Raw genomic sequence first — 25,375 nt, 5'->3', positions numbered from 1 at the left:
GCCTTGACCTTGGACTGATATCTGCAGATTCATATGAAGTCTGGACTCTGGGGGTAAAAAGAACTAGGTACTCTGTGAATGACAACACTGGAGAGTCTTGGGATTGAAAGAGACTACATAAGCTTCTGTTTTTAAAACAAATACTGTAAAAGACAAGTCATACAGACAGAGAGAACCAGAGACAGAGGGAGAGACATGAGAAATGTTAACATCAGCAAAAAGAAGAAACTTGTTTTGATTAAAGGTGAGAACTCACCAGCAAGACACACAATGTGCACAACATACAGGTAGTTGTTTAAAAATATAATGTATAGAGTTCTTAGCTGGGGTCTTTGAAGTTTGAGTTTGCATTGAAGTTTACTAAAATAACATTAAGACTCTAAAATTTGGATCTGAGTAGGAAGTGATTTTTAGCACTGTCCTTGATCATCTCCCCACTTCCGTGAGGGACTTAAACTATAGGACCTACTACAGAGCAGTGCCCTCTGAAACCAGTGCTGTTTTTCTGAATATAGAAAGTGTATCAGTCACTCACCCTCCAGGAGCCAAATCCTTCATCTGCTTTGGCTTCAAAATGATGATATTAAGATTTGCCTTTAGAAAAACAAATTCAGCGATGGCATCAAAGAAATATCCCCTTTTTGACAGGAGATCTGTTCAAACATCTGCATTTCTGACATGAAGTATGAGCATTCATCTCCCCTTTTTGTTTAAACTATTTTTGTGACTTCGGGGACAATGTTCCGGCAATAGGTGAATGGCATGTCTCAAGTATGAATCACTCTGTCAGCATTTTCTATTCGTAAGCACAGCAATGCCTAAACCCACCTGAGATGTAGGAAAAGAAAGAGACTCGTATGATGCAAGCCCCCAAATCCCAGTGGCAGCTGCAGCATAGGCAGAGCAGGGCTCATAACCAGCTGTGAACCTCGTCAGTGACTAGCTATGTAACAGAGCAAAGTAGCTCTCTTGGGCTCAGTTTCCTCATCTGTAAAATGGGAATCATAATAACACCTGTGTCTGAGAGTTGAGATATGTGAAGTTTTGTGATAGCACCTGGTATAGCTAGTATTTGATCAGTATTAGTTTTTGAGATACCTACTATTTGATCATATTTGTCCTACCTCCAGAACCTCTTAGCCCCATCCCCATTGCAGAATTCACATTTAGATACATGTGATTGGAAATTCAGTATTCCTTCCATCTTTATTTTGAAATTTCTTCCTACTTGAAGTCACATATTCTGCATGTCCCTTACTCTGAGGACATCAGAAAATCCATGCAGTAATAATGACAAAAAAAATCCATCCTATTGAATGAAATTATGAATGCACATCATCTGAAAATGCAATTCTCAAACCCCAGTTCCGAGAGTATAAGAGATTTTTCTGTGTCTGCCTTCAATATCTAGCTCAGAGAGGCATCAGTGATCAACACTTGTCATCTCTGTGCTAAAGAATGAGGAGCTGTTTCTTTTAACTCCCTCCACCACTGAAGACTGTCGCCATTCTGAGGTTCTCAGCTTAAGCAGATAACTGGGTTTTTATTTTGCACATCTGCACTGGCACCATGGGCTTTTTATGGGTTCAAACTGATAACTAAGACCTAAGACCCAATGGTAGCACACAGAACAGCATCTGCAGCTCTGAAAGCACATAGAAGCTTTTGTCCTCTTACCTACCTTGAACAGGTATGGCTGCCATGCAGAAGAGCCAAGGTCTGAGGGGGTTACCTGGACACAGAGAAATCATAGCTCTGTTTCCCACTATACTTTCATATCATTTCAGTGACAGGTTCAAGACCTGTCAACTCACAGCTCCCCCAATCCCAGATAGAGTCCACACAGCAGACAAGACAGAGAAAGTACCCATTTGAACTCTGGGCTTTCCAAGGAAGCAGTGCAGTTTCAAGACAGGTTCTAAGGTCATTGCGTCAGGTAGGCTAGATTGACCCTTTACTCATTGTCTTTGTCTGCCAAGGATGCCATAGCAAAATGCCATAGACTTGATAGCTTGAACAACAGAAATTTATTCTCTCACAGTTTTGGGGACTGGAAGTCCAAGATCAAGGTGGCAGTAGGATTGCCTCCATTCAAGGTCCCTCTCCTTGACTTTCAGACCACCATCTTTTTGCTGTGAGGCCTTTTCTCTGTGGGAGCATCATTGGTGTTACTTCTTGTAAGGAAACCAGTTGCATTCAATTAGGGCCTCATCCTTATGACCTTGTCTAACCTTGATACCTTTTTAAAGACCCTCTACAGTCTAAGTGCAGTCTAATTCATACTGGGGCTTAAGAGCTCAACAGATGAACTAGGGAATGCGGGAAGCACAATTCAGTCCACAGCACTCATGATACCTCTGACGTCAGATTTATGTGCTCTCATCTCTTAGCTGTATTAACTTATTTCAGCCCTATGTTTCTGTAGAATTTTGCTTCTGCTCCATAATAGTAGCAATTATAACACCTAACATTATCTGAGCTTCAGTGCAAAGAGGTGCATTATTACTTGTTATTAACGTGCCCTTGCAAGGTGCATATTGTCATGCTGGTGTTACATGTAAGGAATCTGAGCCCCAAGGAGGCCCTGGGAAAGTCACACAGCCAGTGAGCTGCAAAACCAATATGTAGACAAAGATCTTTCGGACCACAGTTCGAGCTTTCCTCATCCCTGCTTGCTGCCTCCCATATGGTGAATCGTGCCTGGCATCAGAGTGTGACTACTTGTGATCAGCACTAATGTTAGCCTGCAGGCAAGAAGCATGTCCTCATTTGTCATTTCAGAAATGCCTTCCCAGCACCTTACAAAGCTTGTGAAACTGACTGGTGGCTTTGCTCTTCTGAGCATCCTGCAGCTGTGGCAATCCCATCCCTCCTTCCCTGTCCACCTACCTCCACCTGCAGGGCAGAGGCCTCTTTCCTTTTTGTTCTGGAGCCTCTCTTCATAGACATGTCCATCTGTTCTCTTTCTGTTCCCTCCTGGGCCAGGGTGGGGGGAGCCCATCCTAACTGCCCCACTTAAAGTCACAACCTCCCCACTCCAATTCGAGTCCATCTAACTATTTTCCCCATGGTGATTACCACCTTCTAAAACATGACATAATTAGTTTACTTACTGAGTTTATAGTTAAATTTCTCCCTCTCCCTGTAAGAGTATATGCTTTACGAGAGCACAGACTTTTACAGTAATGAAGTAAACATACAAAACATATCAAAAAAGGCCTGGTTGAACAGTGTGGGCTTTGGTGTGATTTCTTTCTGTGGCAAATAAGTAGTCATTCTGACTGGTCAAAGGTGCTCTGGAATCAAACTTATCTCCTCAAGACACTGCTAAGCTCTCAACTTGAGGACAGTATACTCTTTAAAACTCCTCTGTCATTATTTCTGCCCCTTTTTTAATGCAATACCTGATTATTTTGTCACAATCCTCTGTGCATTTGATGGTTGTATTATTCATTATAAGTAGTTACAGCATTTTCATAATTAATCTTTAATTGCAATACTTGCATATCATTTCACATGAAAAATGCTATACAAATTAAACCCACATCTCACCTTAGTTAATTATCACAGGTCTGACTAATGTGCATGAAGCCCTTGCATGGCAGGGGGCTCTCTCCAATGACAATGTGTTGATTTTCTAATTAACAAAGGTTAAGTAGCATTTTTGCTTGAAGACCTATAATTTAAACTATGACATTTGTCACCAAGAAAGATTTCTACAAAGCAATAAGTTGAATTCAAATAACTTTCACTGGTTCTGGTACATTAACATCTTTTGCATAATATATAAGGACCATTTTCAGGATAAAAGATTTTTCTTCATATCAAGTAGATCAGGAAAAGTAATTTCCAGCTCACTGATCCATTTAAATAAATCACGTAAGAAAGAAAGGAGATTAACTTATTTAGTTTGGAGTGAAATGGCATTTCACTCACCTGCTTTATAAATTAAGAAGTGGTAAAAAAAAAACTTAATGAATGGAACAAATAGAAATTAAACTATAGTCATATGTTAAGGGTAGTTTAAAAGGAGAAGAAAAAAATCAACATCACAAGAAAGGAAAATGAAAAGCAAAAGAAGTTTAAGAAACAGTTATTTTCTGAAATACAGAGAGATAGATACATGAGCACAAAGGTAAGCATTATCAATCATAGGCCAGGGCAATTTGGAGCTGGAGGAACTGAACGTCATCTGGCCGAATCTCCTTTTTAATGGATGGGCAAACTAACACTGGAAGAGATGGAGTGATCTGATGAAAACCACACAACTAACTAGGGCAGCTGACAATCCTGATTGGGAGGGATACACAGCACAAAAGCAGAAAGAGAGACATAGATATGGAATCTCAGAAAGCCCCATGTCAGAGGCAGAGGGCAAGAAAACTTTGCGTTAACATTCCTTCTGGAATGAGCATATATGTCCATATAGATATATATAATTTAAGTATATAAATAAATAAGTATACTATACTACACTATACTCTACTGTTTATGGCTTAATGATATAACAAAATATGATCTAGCATAAATCAATTTGCTCTGCTAATTGGCCCTTTTTTAAATCTCCATTCTTTGTTATAGTAACATTTACTTAGTCTTTCTTAAATCCCTTCAAACTCAGTCATTGCTGAAGAACCATTAAATATAAACAGTTTCCCTATTAAAATATATTCCAGACAAATTAAAGGTTAAAATGTTGAGAGAAGTAAAATCTCCTAAATAGTATAAGAAAATATAGTTGGATAGTTATACTAATTTAGGTTAGAGATCTTTATAAGCCTCATACCAAAGGCAGAAATCATGCAAATAAGATAAATGAATGTGGCTACACAACCGTCCAAAACTGTCAGGGTGAAAAAGAGGCACTGAATATAAGTCAAAGATACAAACTGGAAGGAAATAGCTGAACAGTTCAAAACACTATTATCAATCAATGAGAAATACACTTTCTCTTACTTGCACCCCCTCAAAAAAATGCAGAGCATGAAGCAGCAATTTAAAATAAAAACAGGGAAATAACAAACATGACCCAACTCTCAGTACTTGAAGCAATGCGAGTTAAAACAGTGAACTCTCCCTCCCCCCCTCAATTCAATTGGATTGGCATACATTTTAGAGGATATGACCCAGTGTTAGAATTGGTGTGGAGAAGATGTCCGTCTCATTCTACTGGTGAAATCTAAATTGGTAAGTTCTTCTTAGAGGAAATTGTATTTCAAATGTCTTTAAAATGTATATGTCTTTGTACCCAGCAATTAGAAATAATTAATTTCAAAGGACAGATTTTAAGGAAAGAACTAGGCAGGGTGCTAAGATTTTACAAGGATCATATTATTACGATATCATACAAAGTGAAAATTGGGAAAGGCATTAAAGTCCATCAGTAATGGAATAGCAAAGTAAGTGCTAGCACCTTCTGAAAAGAGGATGTTTGGCAGATATTAAGCCAGATGTTCTAGTTATACACGTATCACTTGAAACTCAATGTGTTTCATGACACATTGAGTGCCAAAAGCAAATAGAACACTGTGGGTCTTATGATCCCATCTCTTCCTTTCTTTTATTTTTTATACCTATGTATGTTCATAGATAAAAGTAGAAAACATTGTTCCCTAGAAGGAAAAAGTAGTTATACCCGAATAGCATTACAGTTCTTTTCGGTATTTTGCTTATCGGCATGTTTATGGTTTCCACAATGAAAAAGCCATTACACTGGCATTCGGGCAAAAGGAGAGGGGGGATAGCTAAAAACAATGACTTAAAATTTGAGGTGGTTTTGATAGGATATAATTGTCTAAATGAACTAGTGATGAAAATTCAAATAGCTCTGCATTTATGTAATAAAGGCCCTTGAAAACCCACATTGCAAGAACAAAAGCCACAGTGGTTAAACTGACAGACGCCAAGTTGAAATTCTAACACACAAAGAGTGACTGCAAGTTTGAAATTCTTCCAAATCAGGCAGAAGCCCTAATTCTCTTCAGCACAGAGGTGTGAAGCTAAGCGGACAAGCAGATGGCAAAATGGGAACTTCTTCAAAGTGGTGGCTTTTAATAACTTCTTTTCCATCTACTGTCTCATAGCTTTGATCCAAGAAGGTACTGCACTCTCTTCAATTAATCTGCTAGTCAAGATTTTTTTTTAAATAAAATGCTCCCTGGAGAATCAATATTCAAATCAATGCACTGCCCAATGAGAGCATTGCAGGGCTTGGGTTTAAAATGACAATGGAACAATTCACTTTCCACATCCCCCATAAGGACTTACAGGCATAAGCAGGCACTAGTCCATCCTGCCCCTGAAGCCTTTGTTCCACCTGTCTGTCTGCAGAGTCCCCTGGGTTGTGCACTTTTCCCTCAGGCTCAGCGATCAGCATCAATCCCCAGCCTAACAATCTCACCCAAACTCTAACAACCCTACTGAGGGCTTCATTTTTAAAGACATCCACATCTATATCTCAGAAACATGTACATCTATGAGAACATTGACCCAAAGTGTCCTTCTTGATATTAGGTGGTCAATTAAGACCATAGGCCTGGGACAGACAGAATTAATACAGCTTTGCCACTTGGGAGCTGAGCCTCAGTTTCCTCATCTGTACAGTGGGATTAATGACGATAACATCAACCTCGAGGGGTGTTGTGAAGATCAGGTGAATTTATATCAGGTGCTTAGTAATGTACCTAGTACATAACTGTTAATAAAAGAGTAACTTGGGTTTTACTTTTACTAATGGTATCTTTTCTCTAAATCATCATCAGGTATTTCTTCCTAAAATTTTACCTACTATTTGCTACGCATTGGTTTCTAGAAAAGATGCTACTTGAAGATACAGACATGTATATAAATTTGAGTTCCAGCTACTTTGAAAACCATAGCTAAGGCTATTACACACACAATTAAATCCACTTGTGACTTTATGCTTAAATGAATCCTTCTATGAACTTTGTGAGGAATATTTCAACGTTTCCATGCTCATGAATCTCAGTCTGATGCTATAACATACTCCAAAAGTCACAATGAACGTGCTTTTTTGTGATGTATGTCTTGCAATGACATTTAGACAAAAGCAATGAAATCTAACCTCACCTGGTAATAAATATGATGTAGCTGACTTTGGTATAAAATGATCAATTCCAACTTCCAGCCTCCCCCAGACAGGAAGCTTTGGGAATCCTTAATGTGAACTTCACAGCAAGGCATTTTGTGGGACAAGAATCAAGTCCTACAATCACATTTCAGATAGATTTATGCCTTCCGACTAATTGACTTGTTCACTATGCTAATATATTCATGTCTGTCTGCCTTTATATTTCTTTCAATGATAATGCTATAGAACTGAATGTTGTAAGATTGAAGAGCAAAGAAACTAAAGATTTCTATAAACCTCTTTTCTGTAGGAAACCAGATTAAACCATTTTTGTGTATCTTCAAACATTTTTCTGTAGCAAATGAATTGTTTCTCAGAAGACAGCCTTTTAATTAGGCATTATAGCCTAAGGGAAAAGCTCCAATGTTTTCTGTTTAGACAAGACAACTTGAAAGTGTTGAGTGTAGAAGCGCTTACTGCCTCATCTCCTACCTCATTTGTTCAAAACGTGGTGAGTGAAAGCAGCAATAGAAGAGCATGTTTCATCTGAACTCCATGCCTTCTGTTGTTCCCAGGTGGTGCTGGAGGCCAGCAGGGCTTCCTGGGCTGCATCCGTTCCTTGAGGATGAATGGGGTGACCCTTGACCTGGAGGAAAGAGCAAAGGTCACATCCGGCTTCAAATCTGGATGTTCAGGCCATTGCACCAGCTATGGCACCAACTGTGAAAATGGAGGCAAATGCATAGAGAAATACCATGGCTACTCCTGCGATTGCTCTCACACGGCCTATGATGGGACTTTCTGCAACAAAGGTAAGGCCAAAACCACTTCCGGTCCTATTCTTACACATCCGTCTAAGCCCAAATCATCTATCTAATGGTTTTTCTGCTGAAAACAAGTGTGTTTTATCCTGAGGGTGAGGTGTTCAAAACTCCTCTCCCACCTGAGGTAGGAGGTGCCCCAAATCATGTCCTGGCCTGTGCTGTTTAATGAGAGATTTGAGCATCATACAAAATTTCCCAGATTCCAGCACTGACTGGAATATTACAAAGCAAAGAGCCTCATCACATCTTAGTGGTATGTGACAAAGTAAGTGAAAGAAAGAGTACGCAAGCCTGATCTTCCCACACTGGGATCTCCAATCAGTCAACTGACTGATCGATCACTGATGTGAGTCAGCCAATGCAATTGGTGCAATTGGGTTTTGGTAAACCCCACTACCACCAATTGCTAAGACTGTACTCAAACTATCCTGGCAAGAAAGCTCCTTCAGTCAGTCATTGTCACTATGATCTAATCAGGATGTCTTTATGAGTAGTTCTCAGCCTGAGCTACAGGACAGGGATGCTGAAACAGCACATCTAATGGGTCAGCTTAGAGCAGCTGATATAACTGTGTTATTCTAGCCTTAAATGTGTCCCAGAATTCCAAAGAAATTCCATAGAGCCAATGAGTAGTGTGTAAGAATCCAATGCATATTCACGTTTTCTTCATGATAAACCCTGTGATCCTGCAAGGGTGGAAGAAATTCATTCAATTGGTCTGTGGCTTAATTTCCCATATGTAAACTAGAGGGGTAAAGAGAGTAGCAACTGATACTTCTAAGCTACAATAGAAATACCTGTAAATCACTCTTCTCTTTCCAAATGAATGTATAGCATTTGGGTAAAGTTTTCTGTAAGCAGTCTGTGTGTCTCTTACTAAGAAGCTTTACATAAGTAGCCAATTCATACTCTCATGAATAGAAGGAGGGTTGTTTAGGCTGGCATCATTCACTTGTGCCATACACAGAAGAAGGAATTGTTCCACAACATTTGCTGTACATCCAGGCTTCTGTTTGGCAGGGCTGGAAGATAAGCATACAAATTAGATCAGACAGGGTTTGAAGAATGAATGTCAGACAATAGCAAAAGTGGAAAGGAACACCATTGCTGAATAATACCACCACACATTACCAGTGCTATTCTACTGCATTTTTCTGCTCAGAACAACACGGTTCCATGATTTTCCTATGACATACAATGAAATGGGCTTGCAGAACACATTAATTTTGCACTTGTAGAAATGACAGTCTTGCAATTACCATTCATTGTGCTTGATGCTAATTTAATACAGTCATTTCCTTGCCAAAGCAATGTCTGAATGCAATCAAGTAAGCACTAATGCCTGAGACATTCCACGATATAAGTAAAAAGTGAAAGAAAATCACGATCCCCTTATTTTTTGGAGAGTTAGGTTAAACACAGCAGATCACACAACACCTCTGGGAGTTAATAGCAATATTCATGAAGGCACATAGACCTTTCCATTTAACCAATATCAGAGATAAAGGTAATTGAGGCCTCTTTGTTTGACATTATCTCAAAGGGTTTACACAAATGACAACTCAATAATCTCTTAATATCTATTTAGTAGGATAAATTTACATTTGATTCAACTAGTGGCTTTAACCAAAACAAACAAAATTAAAAACTACAAAATACATTTGTGCACATCATTTTGAGTCAAGACAAGAATCTCCTGGACTTGGGAAAGGTGAAAATGGTGCCAGTGTAGTGTAGTCACGAAACCTTCCAAGAGAGAGCTTCATGTGCAGATGACGGGATCCCTCCCATCAGCTAAAGAATGAGCTCTGGGAAAATCTTTCTCTGGCCTTCCTTTGATAGCACAGGTCTAAGCTAGTGGAGGCAGAAAAATGTCCATATTTTGCTAAATGAGTAAAGCAGGTCCCAACCTGCATATGTTTATACAAAAACGAAAGCACACATGCATGTATCCACACACAGGAGTGAGGAAAACAACCTGAGAATACACAACAGAACTTTAACTCTTTGTTTTGCAGAAGCGTGAAAATAATAGTATTTTTAGAACTCTATTTTTTCCTTACCTGTATTGTTTTCTTCTTCTTGGGAAAAACAATAGTAGGGAGACACAGTTCTTCCTCCAGGCATTTAATAGTTAACTGTCTCTGGTGAGAAAATGTCTACCTATTAGCTAGAAATCACTGTACCATCTAGACATCCTATCTGGAATTGGACTAGCATGTTGGGTAAAAATTGCATATAATTAAGTTACCCTTGAAAATCTATCTCCTAATGCATTTAACAGAGCCTGCTTTTCTACAACCATCCAAAATCATCACTCTTCAAATGGGCCTTATTGGGGCCAGGCTGTATGAAAACGAAAACCTGAGACACTTGTGTCTCACTCAGCCATGTGTCAGGGTCACACTAGGACAGGCTTGGGATCCCACATGGTCCAAGGGGCCTGCCAGGTCTCTCAGTGACATTAGCCCATCTGGTGCAATGGCGAGCAAACAGCCCACACTATTTAAATTCTCTCCTTTGTCTTTCCTCTTCCTCCTCCTTTTGCCCCTTCTCCTCTCTCTCTGACCCATCTATCAGCACACCCTTTATTTCTGCATCTACCCCTAGCTCAGTCCTTCCTCTCTCATTCCACACCTACTTTCCCTATCTCCTTTGCTTGGGTACATGGCTGAATTCAGAAGTCATGCTGGCTTGTGCTGCCCATTAGTGAAGTTGGGAGAAGACAGGGCTAGATTCAAGCAGGTCCCTCAGTATGAGTCTCTTCTGCTTTGAAGATGATGCACATATAGTCTGTTCCCCATCAGCACAAAAAAAAAAAAAATTCCTGCCTAACCTCTTAGCAAAAACTCCCAGAGCCTGTTTCAAATAGATCCATAAAGATTTGATCGCCAGTTAAGGTGTTAGCTCTCTCAGGGCTATTTGCATCTTAAACAGGCGTGCTGACTGGAAAACATTTCATAGTTCAGAGATAATCCAAGGGCATTCTGGAAGTCCTGTGACTAGACCTCATAGCCAGTCATTTCATCTGTCTACATAAAATTGTGCAGTCTCCCATCTTCTCAGAATGCTTATCAACCAGCAGCCAGTAAATTCAGCTGAGACTGGTCCACCCACCCAAATTCCTTGGCAACCCATTGGTGGAGGCTGTGGACACTCCTAGAAGGATGGATCACCCAGCCTTCAAGGAAAACTAACCTGTGAGTCTGTCATCCCCAGGATTATTAAGGACCTCCATTGAGAACCAAATGGATAGTTGTCAAAGACAGTTTTCTCTTATTAAACCTATTCCTTCTTGCATAGTCAAACCCCAAACATTCAAGAACTTTATGATTAGCAAAATCATTTTAATAGCAACCAGCATAGTTTTATTAGCAGCATAGTTTGAGCATACTCCTCTGTCTTTTCTGTGTTTTTAAAACAAGACAATAATGGAGCATTAGTGCCTAAGGCAATTTCTAGTTTGATTTTTGTGGTTGAATACAATTATGGTTGAATAGTGTCTCCCAAAAGTCATGTCCACCTGGAACCTTACATTGTAACCTTGCTTATACACCAGATCTCTGCAGATGTAATTAAGTTAAGGTAAGGCTGTGTTGAATCCCAGGAGTGTGTCTTTACAAGAAAAGGAGAGGACACAGAGATGCACATAGCATGGAAAGAAGGCCATGTGATGACAGAGGCAGGGATTGGAGTGATGCTACCACACACTAGTCACTGGCTGCTGAAGGCCACCAAAGGATGGAAGAGGCAAGGAAGAATCCATAGGAAGGAAATGAAAAGCAGCACGTTGATTTCAGACTCCCAACCTCCCTAACTTGGGAGAACGCATTTCTGGTCTTTTTAAGTCACTGAGTTTGTAATACTTTGTTATGAAGCCCTAGAAAAATAATACAAGTGCTAACAAAAAACTCTTAGTCTTCTTTTTTTTATTGCTTTATTATTCATATGTGCATACAAGGCTTGGGTCATTTCTCCCCACTGCCCCCACCCCCTCCCTTACCACCCACTCCGCCCCTCCCTCTCCCCCCAACCACCTCAATGCCCAGCAGAAACTATTTTGCCCTTATCTCTAATTTTGTTGAAGAGAGAGTATAAGCAATAATAGGAAGGAACAAGGGTTTTTGCTGGTTGAGATAAGGGTAGCTATACAGGGAGTTAATGTGCATTGATTTCCTGTGCGTGTGTGTTACCTTCTAGGTTAATTCTTCTTGATCTCACCTTTTCTCTAGTTCCTGGTCCCCCTCTCCTATTGGCCTCAGTTGCTTTTAAGGTATCTGCTTTAGTTTCTCTGCGTTAAGGGCAACAAATGCTAGCTAATTTTTTAGGTGTCTTACCTATCCTCACCCCTCCCTTGTGTGCTCTCGCTTTTATCATGTGCTCAAAGTCCAATCCCATTGTTGTGTTTGCCCTTGATCTAATGTCCACATATGAGGGAGAACATATGATTTTTGGTCTTTTGGGCCAGGCTAACCTCACTCAGAATGATGTTCTCCAATTCCATCCATTTACCAGCAAATGATAACATTTCGTTCTTCTTCATGGCTGCATAAAATTCCATTGTGTATAGATACCACATTTTCTTAATCCATTCGTCAGTGGTGGGGCATCTTGGCTGTTTCCATAACTTGGCTATTGTGAATAGTGCCGCAATAAACATGGGTGTGCAGGTGCCTCTGGAGTAACCTGTGTCACAGTCTTTTGGGTATATCCCCAAGAGTGGTATTGCTGGATCAAATGGTAGATCAATGTCTAGCTTTTTAAGTAGCCTCCAAATTTTTTTCCAGAGTGGTTGTACTAGTTTACATTCCCACCAACAGTGTAAGAGGGTTCCTTTTTCCCCACATCCTCGCCAACACCTGTTGTTGGTGGTGTTGCTAATGATAGCTATTCTAACAGGGGTGAGGTGGAATCTTAGTGTGGTTTTAATTTGCATTTCCTTTATTACTAGAGATGGTGAGCATTTTTTCATGTGTTTTCTGGCCATTTGAATTTCTTCTTTTGAGAAAGTTCTGTTTAGTTCACTTGCCCATTTCTTTATTGGTTCATTAGTTTTAGGAGAATTTAATTTTTTAAGTTCCCTATATATTCTGGTTATCAGTCCTTTGTCTGATGTGTAGCTGGCAAATATTTTCTCCCACTCTGTGGGTGTTCTCTTCAGTTTAGAGACCATTTCTTTTGATGAACAAAGCTTTTTAGTTTTATGAGGTCCCATTTATCTATGCTATCTCTTAGTTGCTGTGTTGCTGGGGTTTCATTGATTTTTTGTTTGGATGACCTATGTACTGATGATAATGGGGTGTTAAAGTCTCCCACAACCACTGTGTGGCATTTATATATGCTTTTAGGTCTTTCAGGGTATGTTTGATGAAATTGGATGCATTGACATTGGGTGCATACAGGTTGATGATTATTATTTCCTTTTGGTCTATTTCCCCTTTTATCAGTATGGAATGTCCTTCTTTATCTCGTTTGATCAATGTAGGTTTGAAGTCTACTTTGTCAGAGATAAGTATTGCTACTCCTGCCTGTTTTCGGGGGCCATTGGCTTGGTAAATCTTCTTCCAGCCTTTCATCCTAAGCCTATGCTTATTTCTGTCAGTCAGATGGGTCTCCTGTAAGCAACAAATTGTTGGATCTTCCTTTTTAATCCATTTCGTCAAGCGGTGCCTTTTGATGGGTGAATTAAGTCCGTTAACATTAAGCATTAGTACTGATAGGTATGTGGTGATTCCTGTCATTTAGTTGTCTTAGTTGTTTGAAGGTTTGATTGTGTGTACCTAAGTTGAGGTTACTCTCTACTGTCTTGCTTTTTCTTTTCCTGTGGTTTGGTGCTGCCTATCTTTTCATGGTTAAGTTGGGTTTCACTTTCTGTGTGCAGAATCCCTTGCAGAATCTTTTGTAGTGGTGGCTTTGTGGTCACATATTGTTTTAGTTTCTGCTTATCATGGAAGACTTTTATTGCTCCATCTATTTTGAATGATAGCTTTGCTGGAAGTCTGCTGTGATTTTGATGGGTTTACCTTTGTATGTTATTTGTTTTTTCTCTCTTACAGCCTTCAATATTCTTTCCTTAGTTTCTGAACTTGTTGTTTTAATGATGATATGTTGTGGGGTAGTTCTATTTTGATCTGGTCTGTTTGGTGTCCTGGAGGCCTCTTGCATCTGTATGGGAATAGATTTCTCTAGATTTGGGAAATTTTCTGTTATTATTTTGTTGAATATATTACGCATTCCCTTTGCTTGTACCTCTTCTCCTTCGATGCCCATGATTCTCAAGTTTGATCTTTTGATGGAGTCGGTGTGTCCTTGCATTTTCTTTTCATAGGTCTTGAGTTGTTTAATTAATAGATCTTCAGTTTTTCTTTTAATTACCATTTCATCTTTGAGTTCTGAGATTCTGTCTTCTGTTTGTTCTATTCTGCTGGATTGGCCTTCCGTTTTGTTTTGCAATTCTGTTTTGTTCTTTTTTCTGAGGTTTTCCATATTCTGGGTGGTTTCCTCTGTAATGTTGTCTATTTTTGTCCTGAGTTCATTTATCTGTTTATTAATCGTGTTCTCTGTTTCACTTTGGTGTTTATACAGTGCTTCTATGGTTTCCTTTATTTCTTCTTTGGCTTTTTCAAGTTCTCTATTTTTGTTGTCTTGGAATTTCTTGAGTGTCTCCTGTACATTTTGGTTGACCATATCCAGTATGATCTCTATAAAATTCTCATTGAGCACCTGTAGTATGTCTTCTTTTAAATTATTCTTGTGGGCTTCATTGGGTTCTTTGGCATAGTTTATCTTCATTTTGTTGGAGTGTGGATCTGAGTGTCTGTTTTCTTCATTTCCCTCTGGTTCCTGTACTACTTTTTTGCTGTGGGGAAACTGGATTCCTTGTTTTTTTTGTCTTCCCATCATTGCCCTTGATATTGTTATTGTCCCTGTACTGTGTGCAATTAAATATTTTCTGGCTTGTAATAATAGCACTAGTGATATTTAGAATGGAACGGTGAGAGGGGAAGGAAAGCAAAGAAGTTAAAGGAAAAGGGAAAAACAAATAATCAAGTAGAAAAAAAACCAAAGAAACAAACAAAAAAAATTTCAAAGATATAAACAGGGAGAGACAGTGTACTAATCAACCGTAAGCTGAAAAGACATTAGAGAGACAGAGAGAGGATTGAAAATAAAAAATAAAAAAAGTAAAGATAAGAATAAAAGTAAAAAAATAAGTAAATAAAAGAAAAAATGTATATATAAAATAAAATAAAACAAAACAAAATAAAAAAAAAACCTCCAATTTCAAATGCAATGAAATTTCAGTCTTAATAATTTTGGTGTTCTTCCCTCAGCCTGCAATCCTGGAGATGGTGCCTCAGATGTTGTTCTGTAGTTGTCTCATCAAAGGGGATGCAGAAAGTAGAACAAAACTGAACAAAAAAAAAAAAGCCCACAAAGTTTCCCAAGTTCAAATGCAATACAGTTTCAGTAAGTTTTTCAGTATGCAGGTGTAGTTTGGTTGTTTTCTCATCAAAGGTAGGGAGAGAGAAAAAAAAGAGTCTGGAGACAGGTCTGTGAATGGTATCTGTGGCTGTGGCTTGCCTGCCCGCTGCTGTCAGCCTGCTGTTGCTGGAGGTGTTATTTATGCAGATCTCAGGGGTGAGCTTAACACTCACCTGGCCCTGCAGGCTTTGTTTACTCAGAGTTCTCCTGTGTGTGAGCCTCTGCTACAAGCTTTCCCCTTTCCAAGCACACTAGGGAAGGTGACACTGCACCCGCGTTGTCAGGCCTGCGTGTTTATTTACAGTTCACGTGGGAGGTGGGTCTTCCCCCCTCTCCTGTGTAGTTTTTCCTCCCACCGCCACTTTTACAAGCTTTCCCGCTCCTGGTTGCTGGGCAGTGCTGCTGCTCCTGCCAGTTGCCGTGTTTGTTTACAGCTCATGTGGGAGGTGGGTCTTCCCCCCTCTCCTGTGGAGTTTTCCTCCCTCCGCCACTCTCACAAGCTTTCCCACTCCTGGTTGCTGGGCACACGCCCCCGCTCCCGCCCTCTCCGGCCAGGCCCGGCTTGTTAATTTACAGTTCCAGGAGGGATTCCCCTCCCCCCTCTTTGGAGCTCAGGGTGCCCCACCCTCTTTGCTAGGTGTCTTTATTGTTCTTATTGCTTATTACCCAGTTTCTCTTTTTTCCCCGGGTGGGGGTCGGTCTATCCAGAGGGCTATGCTAATCTGGCCCAGGGTTGTCTGTGGAAGTACCGCATGCCGCTTAGCTCACCTTGTCCACGTCTTCCCAAGCCATCTGAGCACAGGCGTCTGGCTGCCCAGGGGCCCCCCTGGTTTCTCTGTTCAATGTGAAGTGGAGATGCTCTGTGCAGCCTGGAGGTGTGGAGGGGTCAAAGTTTTGCCTCTTCTTGGTTGTTTTGCCTGCAAGGTGTATCTCCAGCATCTCTCCAAGATTTCACTGTAAGAGGCTCGCTTTCTGCTTCCTCCCTCTAGCTGCCATCTTGGAATCCCCCTCACTCTTAGTCTTCTTAATTCCTCTCTTCTCAGTGATGACAGTTCACATTTCACTGAGAATTTATGAAGTGGGTGGCAGTCTGCTAAGCTTTCTATTGTGCTAGGATCATTTAATTCTCACCATGACCTAATGAGACTGTTGCTATTATTACTATTATTATTATTATTATTTTCCCCTTTTCTCAGAGAATGAAACTAAGATATATGAGTTGAGTAACTTGTCCTGAGGTTCACATACAAATAATTAACAACACTTGCTTTCCTTTAATTATGTATCTACTTTGATTATGTAAAACCATAGTTCCTAGTCTTGAAGAATTTTTTAGTTATTGTGATTGTGTAGAATTTATCATAATACAAGGTAAGATATAAGACTCCTTTTTGCCACATTTAGGTGTATTTTTTCATTGACTCATTTATTTAACCATCAGTCCATTTTGTGTTGCTACAGAAGAATATCAGAGATTGAGTAATTTGTAAAGAAAAGAAAGTCATTTGATTCACAGTTCTGGAAGCTAGAAAGTTCAATATCAAAGATCGCCTATCTGGTGAGAGCTGTATCATCCCATGGTAGAAGGTGCAAGGGCAAGAAGAGGAAAGGGGATGAAACTCATCCTTCCATCAGAACCACCCTGAGATAATTAACCCATTCAGAATTGACAGTGTTAACCCATTCAGGAGAGCAGACTCCCTGAAACCTAATCACTTCTTTTGTTTCCTCCTCTCAACACTGTTGCATTGGGCATTGAGTTTCCAACACAAGAACTTAGAAGAACAGTCAAGTCAGAGCAAAGACTTAATCTTCCCACAAGCCTTGACTATTGTAGTTGAGTCTGACCACATGAAATGTAATGATTTACAGATACAAAATCAGAAATGTATGAAAAAATCTGGAGTGTGTGGTAGCAATACATATGAATTCCATGTCACTCTGACAGCTGAAAACAGTTCTTCATTATGATCCCTTCACTGAGCCAAGTTTATCAAGAACTTACCATCAAGAGGCACAAAAATATCCCTTAGTTCACTTGTTTACACTTTTTTTCATATAAAAATGTTCCAGACAGACCACAGTTGCAAATAACTTACCTTTAAACACTTTAAAACCATTTTCTGACTCTAGAAAGTTCCATATTATTCTCCAGCATTCATTAGTTTGTTGCTTAGATAAAGGCCAAATTAAAGGATCAAGGCCTCAGTACTTCTGAGAGACTAAGAGTGATGGGTGGTGGTTCAATCACTGCGATGTTAATCATCGTTTATAGTCCTCCACCTCACTGCGCTGTGGCCCAGCCCTTCTTCTCTTCTATCCCTCTGAGTTTCGTGACACTGACTAAGATTTTGTCACCTATGTAATTAATAGGGTCAATTCAACTCCCTACTTAGAAAATAGATGGTGAGATTACATGTGGCTTCGAACCCAACTTCCTCCCTTACCTGGTCTGTAATGAGAAAAGTCATTCAACATCACTGAGACTCGTCTTCAGGAATACATGATACCTACTTCTTAAGGCTACTGTAGAGGTCATGTGGAATACAGTGAACAAATTCCCAAATAGAGAGCCTAGTACATGCCAGTTCAATAGCAAAGGTCACTTTCCATTCTCAGTACTTCTTAACTTTTTTGTTTACATTTTGTTTTTTACTTTAAATAATGCCATCCTTTAACCCTTCCCTAACAGCTTTGATGCCAGATGCCTAACTGGCACGATTACAGTGGCCCCTGAGTTCTGGGTGATCACTGTGGTACTTCAGAAGCAATGAAAGTATCATAAAATGTCATCTCTACCTGATTTAGGTCCCAGCAATAGTATTCTTAAGGGCACATGAAGTCTCCACACCCTGATGGAGTGAGGAACATTTAAAGATTCTGGAAGATGTAACTAGAGACATCACCCACCACATCCCAGGGGTCACATCCAGTAGTACACTTCCTGGTGCAGTGTTCATCCCCACCAAAAGCCAAGTTGGGTTACCATAGCAACTCCCACATCCCCTCCTTTTAGACTAATGGGATCCTTAGCCTCAAGTCCAGGTTGAATCCCCTGTAAGGGAGAGGACATTCTATCTTCCCTCCTAGTGGAACATTTCATGTTAGATGGTTTTGCCCAAGACTGTACAAATTCTGCTTCTCCACTGCTCCAGGTATAGAGCACAGAGATCACAGTAAATCCAGTGCACCCTGTTAGAGTGAGTTTAAAACATTTTAAGTAAAACTAATTAATATAAAATATTGTAAAAAAAAAAGTGAAGGAGAAAGGGAAGAGAAATATTTGCATTATACGTCTTAGAATCTCGTCCCTGTATGAAACTAGCTAAGCTGTTGGCAACAATGATTGTTTTTTTCTCAGATCTACCTACCTGGTCTTAACAATCACAGCTTGGAAGACGGTTTAACACCAGTACAGAGAAAGTGGTTTCATGGGCTTATTTTTCATTTCCAATTGGAACAGGAGGTTTGATAGACTTGGAAGGAGGCCGAAAGAGCAAGAAAAAATCATTTTCTTTTTCCTCTTAGGGTTATTCAAAAAGGGAAAATATCCCTTCTCTATGAAGGTGTTTCTTAAATCTTCAGACCTTAGGACACAACTTAAAAGTATCATGGTAACACGTGGAAAAATCCACACATACTGATGGATAAAAGAAAATACTTTGACTTGATTCCAAAAATTCAAAGCTGCAGAAATAACTGACAAGTTCTTGATGACTTTATTGTAGAGTTTTGTAGTGGTAAAATAACATTCCCCCTCTCCTGGGGCTTTCCTTGGGGTCCCTGGTTAAGGAAAGCCTGCTCAATTAACCTTCTCAGAAGAAAGGATTTAAAATGGCAGTGGGTAAAAAAGCAAGTCCTTTGTAAAATCTTTCTAAATGTAATAGAGGACAAAGGTTTTAGAGTTTGCTTTGATTGTAAGATAAACAACCTTTTTTTAAAATGTATACTTTTTTCTAATCCCTACCAGGTTTGGATGCAACTGACTATTTTGTGTGTATGTGTGTGTGTATGTGTGTGTGTGTGTGTTTTATGTGTGTTAACTGTTTTTATTTCTCATTCTTCAACAAGGATCAGAACTCTACACATTGTGAAGTTTAGAAAAACAACAGTCTGTCTTTTCTCATGTTAGCTCCATGACTGCAGCTGAAAACCCTCTACATTTCTTTTTTTTTTTTTTTTCCTGTGAGTCTGACTGAGCCATAAATTGTCCTGACGACTTTGCTTTTAAGTTGCTTACATTTTGGGCTCCCCTGCAAGCAGGCATGCTCACCAGTGTCCATGTTGCCCGTCAGTGCTTCATCAAATATGGGCTGTGAAGCCTGCCTTGGACGTGCAGTTTCTCCACTCCACTATGGTTTTGTGGGATCATCATTTCCAGCAGGCAGCTCTGGCTTTAGCTGTCAGGCTGGCCCTAGGCATCCCTTGGCTACAGGTAATTTCTTTCTTAAACAATCAAGTCCAAGAGTCTTTGGATCAACTTTTCAAATATCTGACAGTCCATTTTATACATCAATCGAGCTTCAGATTCATTCACATATTTTACTTCTACTGATTATAATTGTGGTTGATTTAGATAAGTAGACATTTTGTTTCTTTTTTTGTCCCTGTTAAATCCAAATCCTGAGCTACTTGAGAGGCAGAGATTGTAGGATCACAGTTGCAAGCAAGCCCAAGCAAAAAGTTAGCAAGACCCTATCTCAAAAAGTAAGCTAGGTGTGGTGGCTCACATCTGTAATCCCAGCTACTCAGGAGACAGAGGTAGGAGGATCACAATTCAAGGCCAGCCAGGCAAAAATCACAAGATCCTGTCTGCAAATCAAACTAAAGCAAAGAGGGCTGGCAGGCCTGGCTCAAGTGGTAGAGTGTTCCCTAAATTCAAACTCTAGTACCATACCAAAAAAAAAAAAGCCTTGAGAAAAGAAAACTTATTAGATTCAAATTGTGCTCGCTGGCCTCTTCACTTGGCATGCTTATGTACTGTCTTATATTCTCATGAGGACTGGGCACAGAGCACAGTGACATGTTTAAGTTGACCTCACAATATTCTATAGCTTTCTCTTCCGAAGGATGAACGTACTAAAGAGAAGGGAGCTTCTGAATTATCTAAGCCCCATTCAGCTGAATAACTGGCAGCAACAGTAGACGTAACTGTGTTCTATACGAATGAAGGAAGATGAAGCAGCTTGGTCATTAATAATAATTTCATTTCTGGAACATTTGCTGCAGGCTGTTCCGTGGGAAGCAATGGGTTGCCAAGGGAGAAGGTCAAGATAGGTTAGAGGAAGTTTCAAGTGAAGTGGGGGGGTAAACCAGCTGCAGGATGAAGGCAACAAGAGACAGAGTGTGAGTGAGGCCAGACATGGAGCCCTCACCCTGAAGATCCTGACAGGCAGGTTTCACAGATGGGTGTAAGGGTAGCAGGTCTCAGAGAGCTGGGTGCCCCTATGCTGGGACAAGATTTTGCTTAGGCCAGAAGACCCTTTGAAAAGCGTTTTTCTGCTGGGCACTGGTGACTCATGTTTATAATCCTAGCTACTTGGGAGGCTGAAATCAGGAGGATTGAGGCTTGAGGCCAGCCGTGACAAATAGTTCATAAGACCCCATCTCCAAAATGACCACAGCAAAATGGCCTGGAGGTGTGGCAGTAAAGCAGCTGTTTTGCAAGTGCAAAGCTCTGAGTTCAAACCCCAGTCTCCTCCCCCAGAAAAAGCATTTGTCATGAAAGAATCTCAAGCCTAAGGACGCAAGAAGCCCTATGAACCTCAAGCATACAAACATAAAAACCACTTAAAGATTTGTCATTCAAACCCAAAGACAAAACTTCTTAAACTTTCCAAATTTAAAAGATTGTCCCTGAAATAATGCAATTGATACAGTATTTGTTTGCTCTTAATATTACAAATTGGGTTGCTTTAGAAAATTAATAGTGAATAAAATTTTTTAAGATTTAAACTTTTTCAACTCTTGCCCCACCAGTCACAAAATCATGAGACTTTCTCTAAAATTTCTGATGTAAAACAACAGGAATTGTTTTTCTGTTTTTCCGGAATTGTACTGTAATAGTGTCCTTTTTGACAGTTTCTGCCCTTCCCCTGACTGCCAGAGAATTTTATGTGAACCTAGCAGCCCCCTCTCTTTGAGTACTTAAGTTTTAAAGATAATGATTCAAAGATAGATCAACAAATTGATATGTAAATAACAGGCTATCCTTGCTTATTTTTTTAAGGTAATCTAAAAACTTCATCATATGGATTTTAACATTGGAAGATATGATTTTAACATTCTGAAATTCATTTAAGTAATGCAAATTTGCTTCCTCTCCTACCTTTCATCCACCCTAGGGACCAATTTTACTACCTGTGTTTCTCCCCAGGAAATTGGGTCAAGTACAATTTACAAAAGGATCCCAAATTCTAGGTACCAAAGTATTCTTTCAACTCTTCTGTTGGTCTTCCACCCTTTGACCAGCAACACAAACAACTCTATTCTAAACTAGTTTTGTTTTTTAGGAAAGAGAAACTTGTACTTTTTGAGTTTATTCCAGTGAAAGAAGGAGGCTGCGGTTCTGTAGAATTCTCTTGAATTCCATTCTCAACATTTTTGGAAACAAAAGTGGACAGTGGTGTACCTTGGTGTTCAGTTTCGTTATACATTGCATCAATTATATGAGATGCATTATTTACAGGACTAAGGATCCAGGAGCTGACACCTGCGACAGGGCTCTGGAAAGCATTAATGCTGTGAAGCACAGTTAGTATTAAGGTAATTCGTCTCTGCCTCAGAGGTTCTGGAGCTAAGGCTCTCCTTGAGAGTCCTTTAAAGAAGAACTAACACGTTGTCATTCAAAAGCCTCCAAGACATCCAGCACAGGACTTTTCTATTCAGATCGGTAGCATTGCTAGAGCTGGCAGAAAAACCTGGACCCTCCCTCTTTCTGAGGATACAGCAGCGAAGAGGCATTATCAGAGCACAGCGTGACTGTGGCCTCTGCTTGCACAACTCATGACAACACTGGATGGTGTGGCCCTGATCACATGCCTGCCTCTGTCGTGGAAATGGCCATCAATCATTTGGCCTGGAGTATCATTAAATCGGCAAACACACTTGAGATGAAATAAGAATGGGTTCTGAGGCATCCTCTTGGAGTTATTATTGAGATCTTTAGCAAATAATACTGGTCCTTTGACTATCTTGCAGAGATTCTGAAAATAAAAAGTGAAGCTGTGTTCTAGAAACCTCATCTAGATTTTCCTCTTATCCCAAATGATGAATAGTCTCTCTGCTTCCTCTACCCCATTATTAAGGGTGACAACTTCAGTTCAGATTAATGGGTCTAGATTTTTCTGTATCTAAGCCAAACATAGCCTAAATATTGCACAAGTCCATAGCTAGTCACCTCTTCATTTTCAGAGTCAGAAATTAATAAGACTGTAAGTAAAAATGCCTTCTAAAATTTTACTATTGAAGTAATCTAAGTTAAATCCTTTAAAATAGGTCTATTTTGGCCCACTGATTTTTATCTTTCCTTAGTAAATGTCTTACAATAAAAATCTTACAAATTCAGTTAAAACTATAGGTTAGGTCATGTAAATCAAATTAAAACAGTAGACCAAGTTATAAATTTCAAACAAGTCGCTAGTTCTTCTCCACTAAGCTAAAATGTTATTTTCCGTGGCTTCTTACAATATCCTCCTGTATCATAAACCACATGTAGTGATTATAGTACTTCATAATTTCTTTAAAAATATCAAAGACTATTTCAAAATGTTTTACTTCAGTAACTATAATGAATTTACTGTTCTTCAAACTTTCATCTTTTGCCCTAATGTTCAAATGTTACTGGGTTACTTATTTCAACACTTCTTCAGTTACTCTAAGTTGTTAAGAGCTCACAACGCTCTTTTTGTCACAAAATCAAAGTACCTCATGGTTGAAAAGGATATTACATTCTTTTGTATTCAGCTGACATTTTGTTGAACACCTTCTTTTATGCCAGACTCTGAAGTAAGTATGTTCACATGTCTTACTTTATTTAGTTCTCAAAGCAATTTCAAGATATAGGTATTATCACCTCTATTTTGAAAATGAAAACACCGAGACTTCTAGAGGTTAAGTTTTTTACCAAAATCACATAGTTAGTAAATGGTAGATTGGGATTAGAATCCTGGGCCCTGACACCAAGCCTGGTGCTATTCCCAGAATGCACAGCAACATGGAGTCCTCACTGGAATACCCTCTTGGGTCAAACCCAAACTGTGTTAACAAAGAACTCAGAACCACATGGGACAGCTCACTCCACATTGAAACATTTCTGACCACTGCAGAGTTTGCCCATTGTCTCTGTTAAAGTAGAGAATGCCTTCATGAAGAAAGAGTAAATTCAGATTGCTGTGCCTGCATCTCCAAAATCCCCAATTTAAGGAGACAAGAGTATCCACGAGACATATAAGAGATATTTCACACATAAGAGATATTTAATAGTTAATCAATTCCATACTCTTTCCTTTATCAAAACCTAAGTGGACCCTAAAACTAATATGTTCAGGAAAAAGATGATACCTAGTCACTGCTCCCATCTGCAATTACTACTCTTCCAATGCCCAGAAGGGGTTCAAGAAATATTGTCCCTTGTTGTCGATGAATAATGGTGAGTTCTGTGAATATTAGGTAATAGAGCATATCCTCTTTCTCCTTATTTTTCTATCATATCATCCCAACAAGGGCAGGCCTTGCTCTGGGTAAGTTTCTTTTCTCTCTCGCTTTCTTTCTTTTTCTTTTCTTTTTCTCTTTTTTCCTTCTTTCTTTCTTTTCTTTCCTTCCTTCCTTCCTTCCTTTCTTTGCCTTCCTCACCTGGGCTCTCAGTGTGTGGCTGAGCAAGGGGACACACACACACACACACACACACACACACACCCCAGAGCAGAGACAGACGTTGACTCCCCTTGTAGGTTTCTAACTATAGGTCTCAGATAAGGAGATATTTCTTTGTGTAGTTGAGGTCACCACCACACACAATCTTCTTGAGTTTGGGTTACTTTTCACTCCAAATGCATGAAGAGAGGAATGAAAGGAGAGACATGAAGAATCTGACCAAATAAATTCTTCTGACACCAGAGAGCACTTTAGATTGCTTTATAACAGAAAAGGTGATTTGCAAGGTAAATACAGGCCAGGCCCTGTGAGTTTTCTTATTGATGAAATTCATGCATTGAATCACTGATTGGTGGCCGCTCAAGGATTGCAATATGTCTGTTCTAGTCTGGAGACAATGCTATGTGGAATGAGCTTCTGATGATTGAAATTCCAAAATCCAAACAAAACATGGAAACGGTCAAAATAAATCTCAATATCCACTTTTACAAGAAGATGGGCTGTTGTCTGCTCAGCTGTTGCCCAACTGTTACAAAAGGGAATTCTGTCTAGGGCTGAGCTTACACAGGGGCGCTTTGATCGCAGCGTGAGCTTTCCTTCCTCTAGCCAAAGGATAATGTAAAAATTATGACAGGAATGAAATATTTATCCTCTAGACAAATTAAAAGAAATCACAAATCAAGACCTAGCCAACAAGACTACTGAAATCTAGAGCAAGCATACTTCCCTATGTGAAAGACTAAGCTATATGAATGAAGAGCTACCCCTGCCCAACTCACCCCCACCCATCCTAGGCCCCAGCATGCACACACACATGTACACACACACACACACACACACACACACACACAAACACAACCAAAGATGTCCATCACCATTGCAATGCAAGGGAATCAGTGACTTGTTTTAATTGAAATTTAGAGAGTCTGTGAGTTCAGATGGAAGAAATTGTGGGCAAGCAGGTTAGTTTAAGGAATGCACTCAGAAACCAGCTACTCTGCACCCAAAATTGTTTCCCTTGAACTGTAGTACATGTTCACTTCCTCCCTCTTATTCTACTAATTAGTATCAACTGCATCAGTAGAACCAGGTCTAGGGAGGA

At 39.7% G+C, this 25,375-nt stretch overlaps 1 protein-coding gene across 1 annotated transcript in view; it reads left to right on the top strand.

Moving 5' to 3' along the window:
- Positions 1 to 25,375, top strand: part of Cntnap2 (contactin associated protein 2) — a 1,948,854-nt gene that overhangs the window by 1,737,554 nt on the left and 185,925 nt on the right. The window contains exon 18 of the mRNA XM_074061335.1: positions 7,666 to 7,902. Coding sequence (XP_073917436.1) covers positions 7,666 to 7,902 — 237 coding nt within the window. The remainder of the gene's footprint in view (positions 1 to 7,665; positions 7,903 to 25,375) is intronic.

Source organism: Castor canadensis, chromosome 2 (assembly GCF_047511655.1).
Source record: "Castor canadensis chromosome 2, mCasCan1.hap1v2, whole genome shotgun sequence".
In the NCBI taxonomy this organism is placed as follows: Eukaryota; Metazoa; Chordata; class Mammalia; order Rodentia; family Castoridae; genus Castor; species Castor canadensis.
Note: the sequence above shows the minus strand (reverse complement) of the source record. Positions and strands in the feature narration are given on the sequence as shown.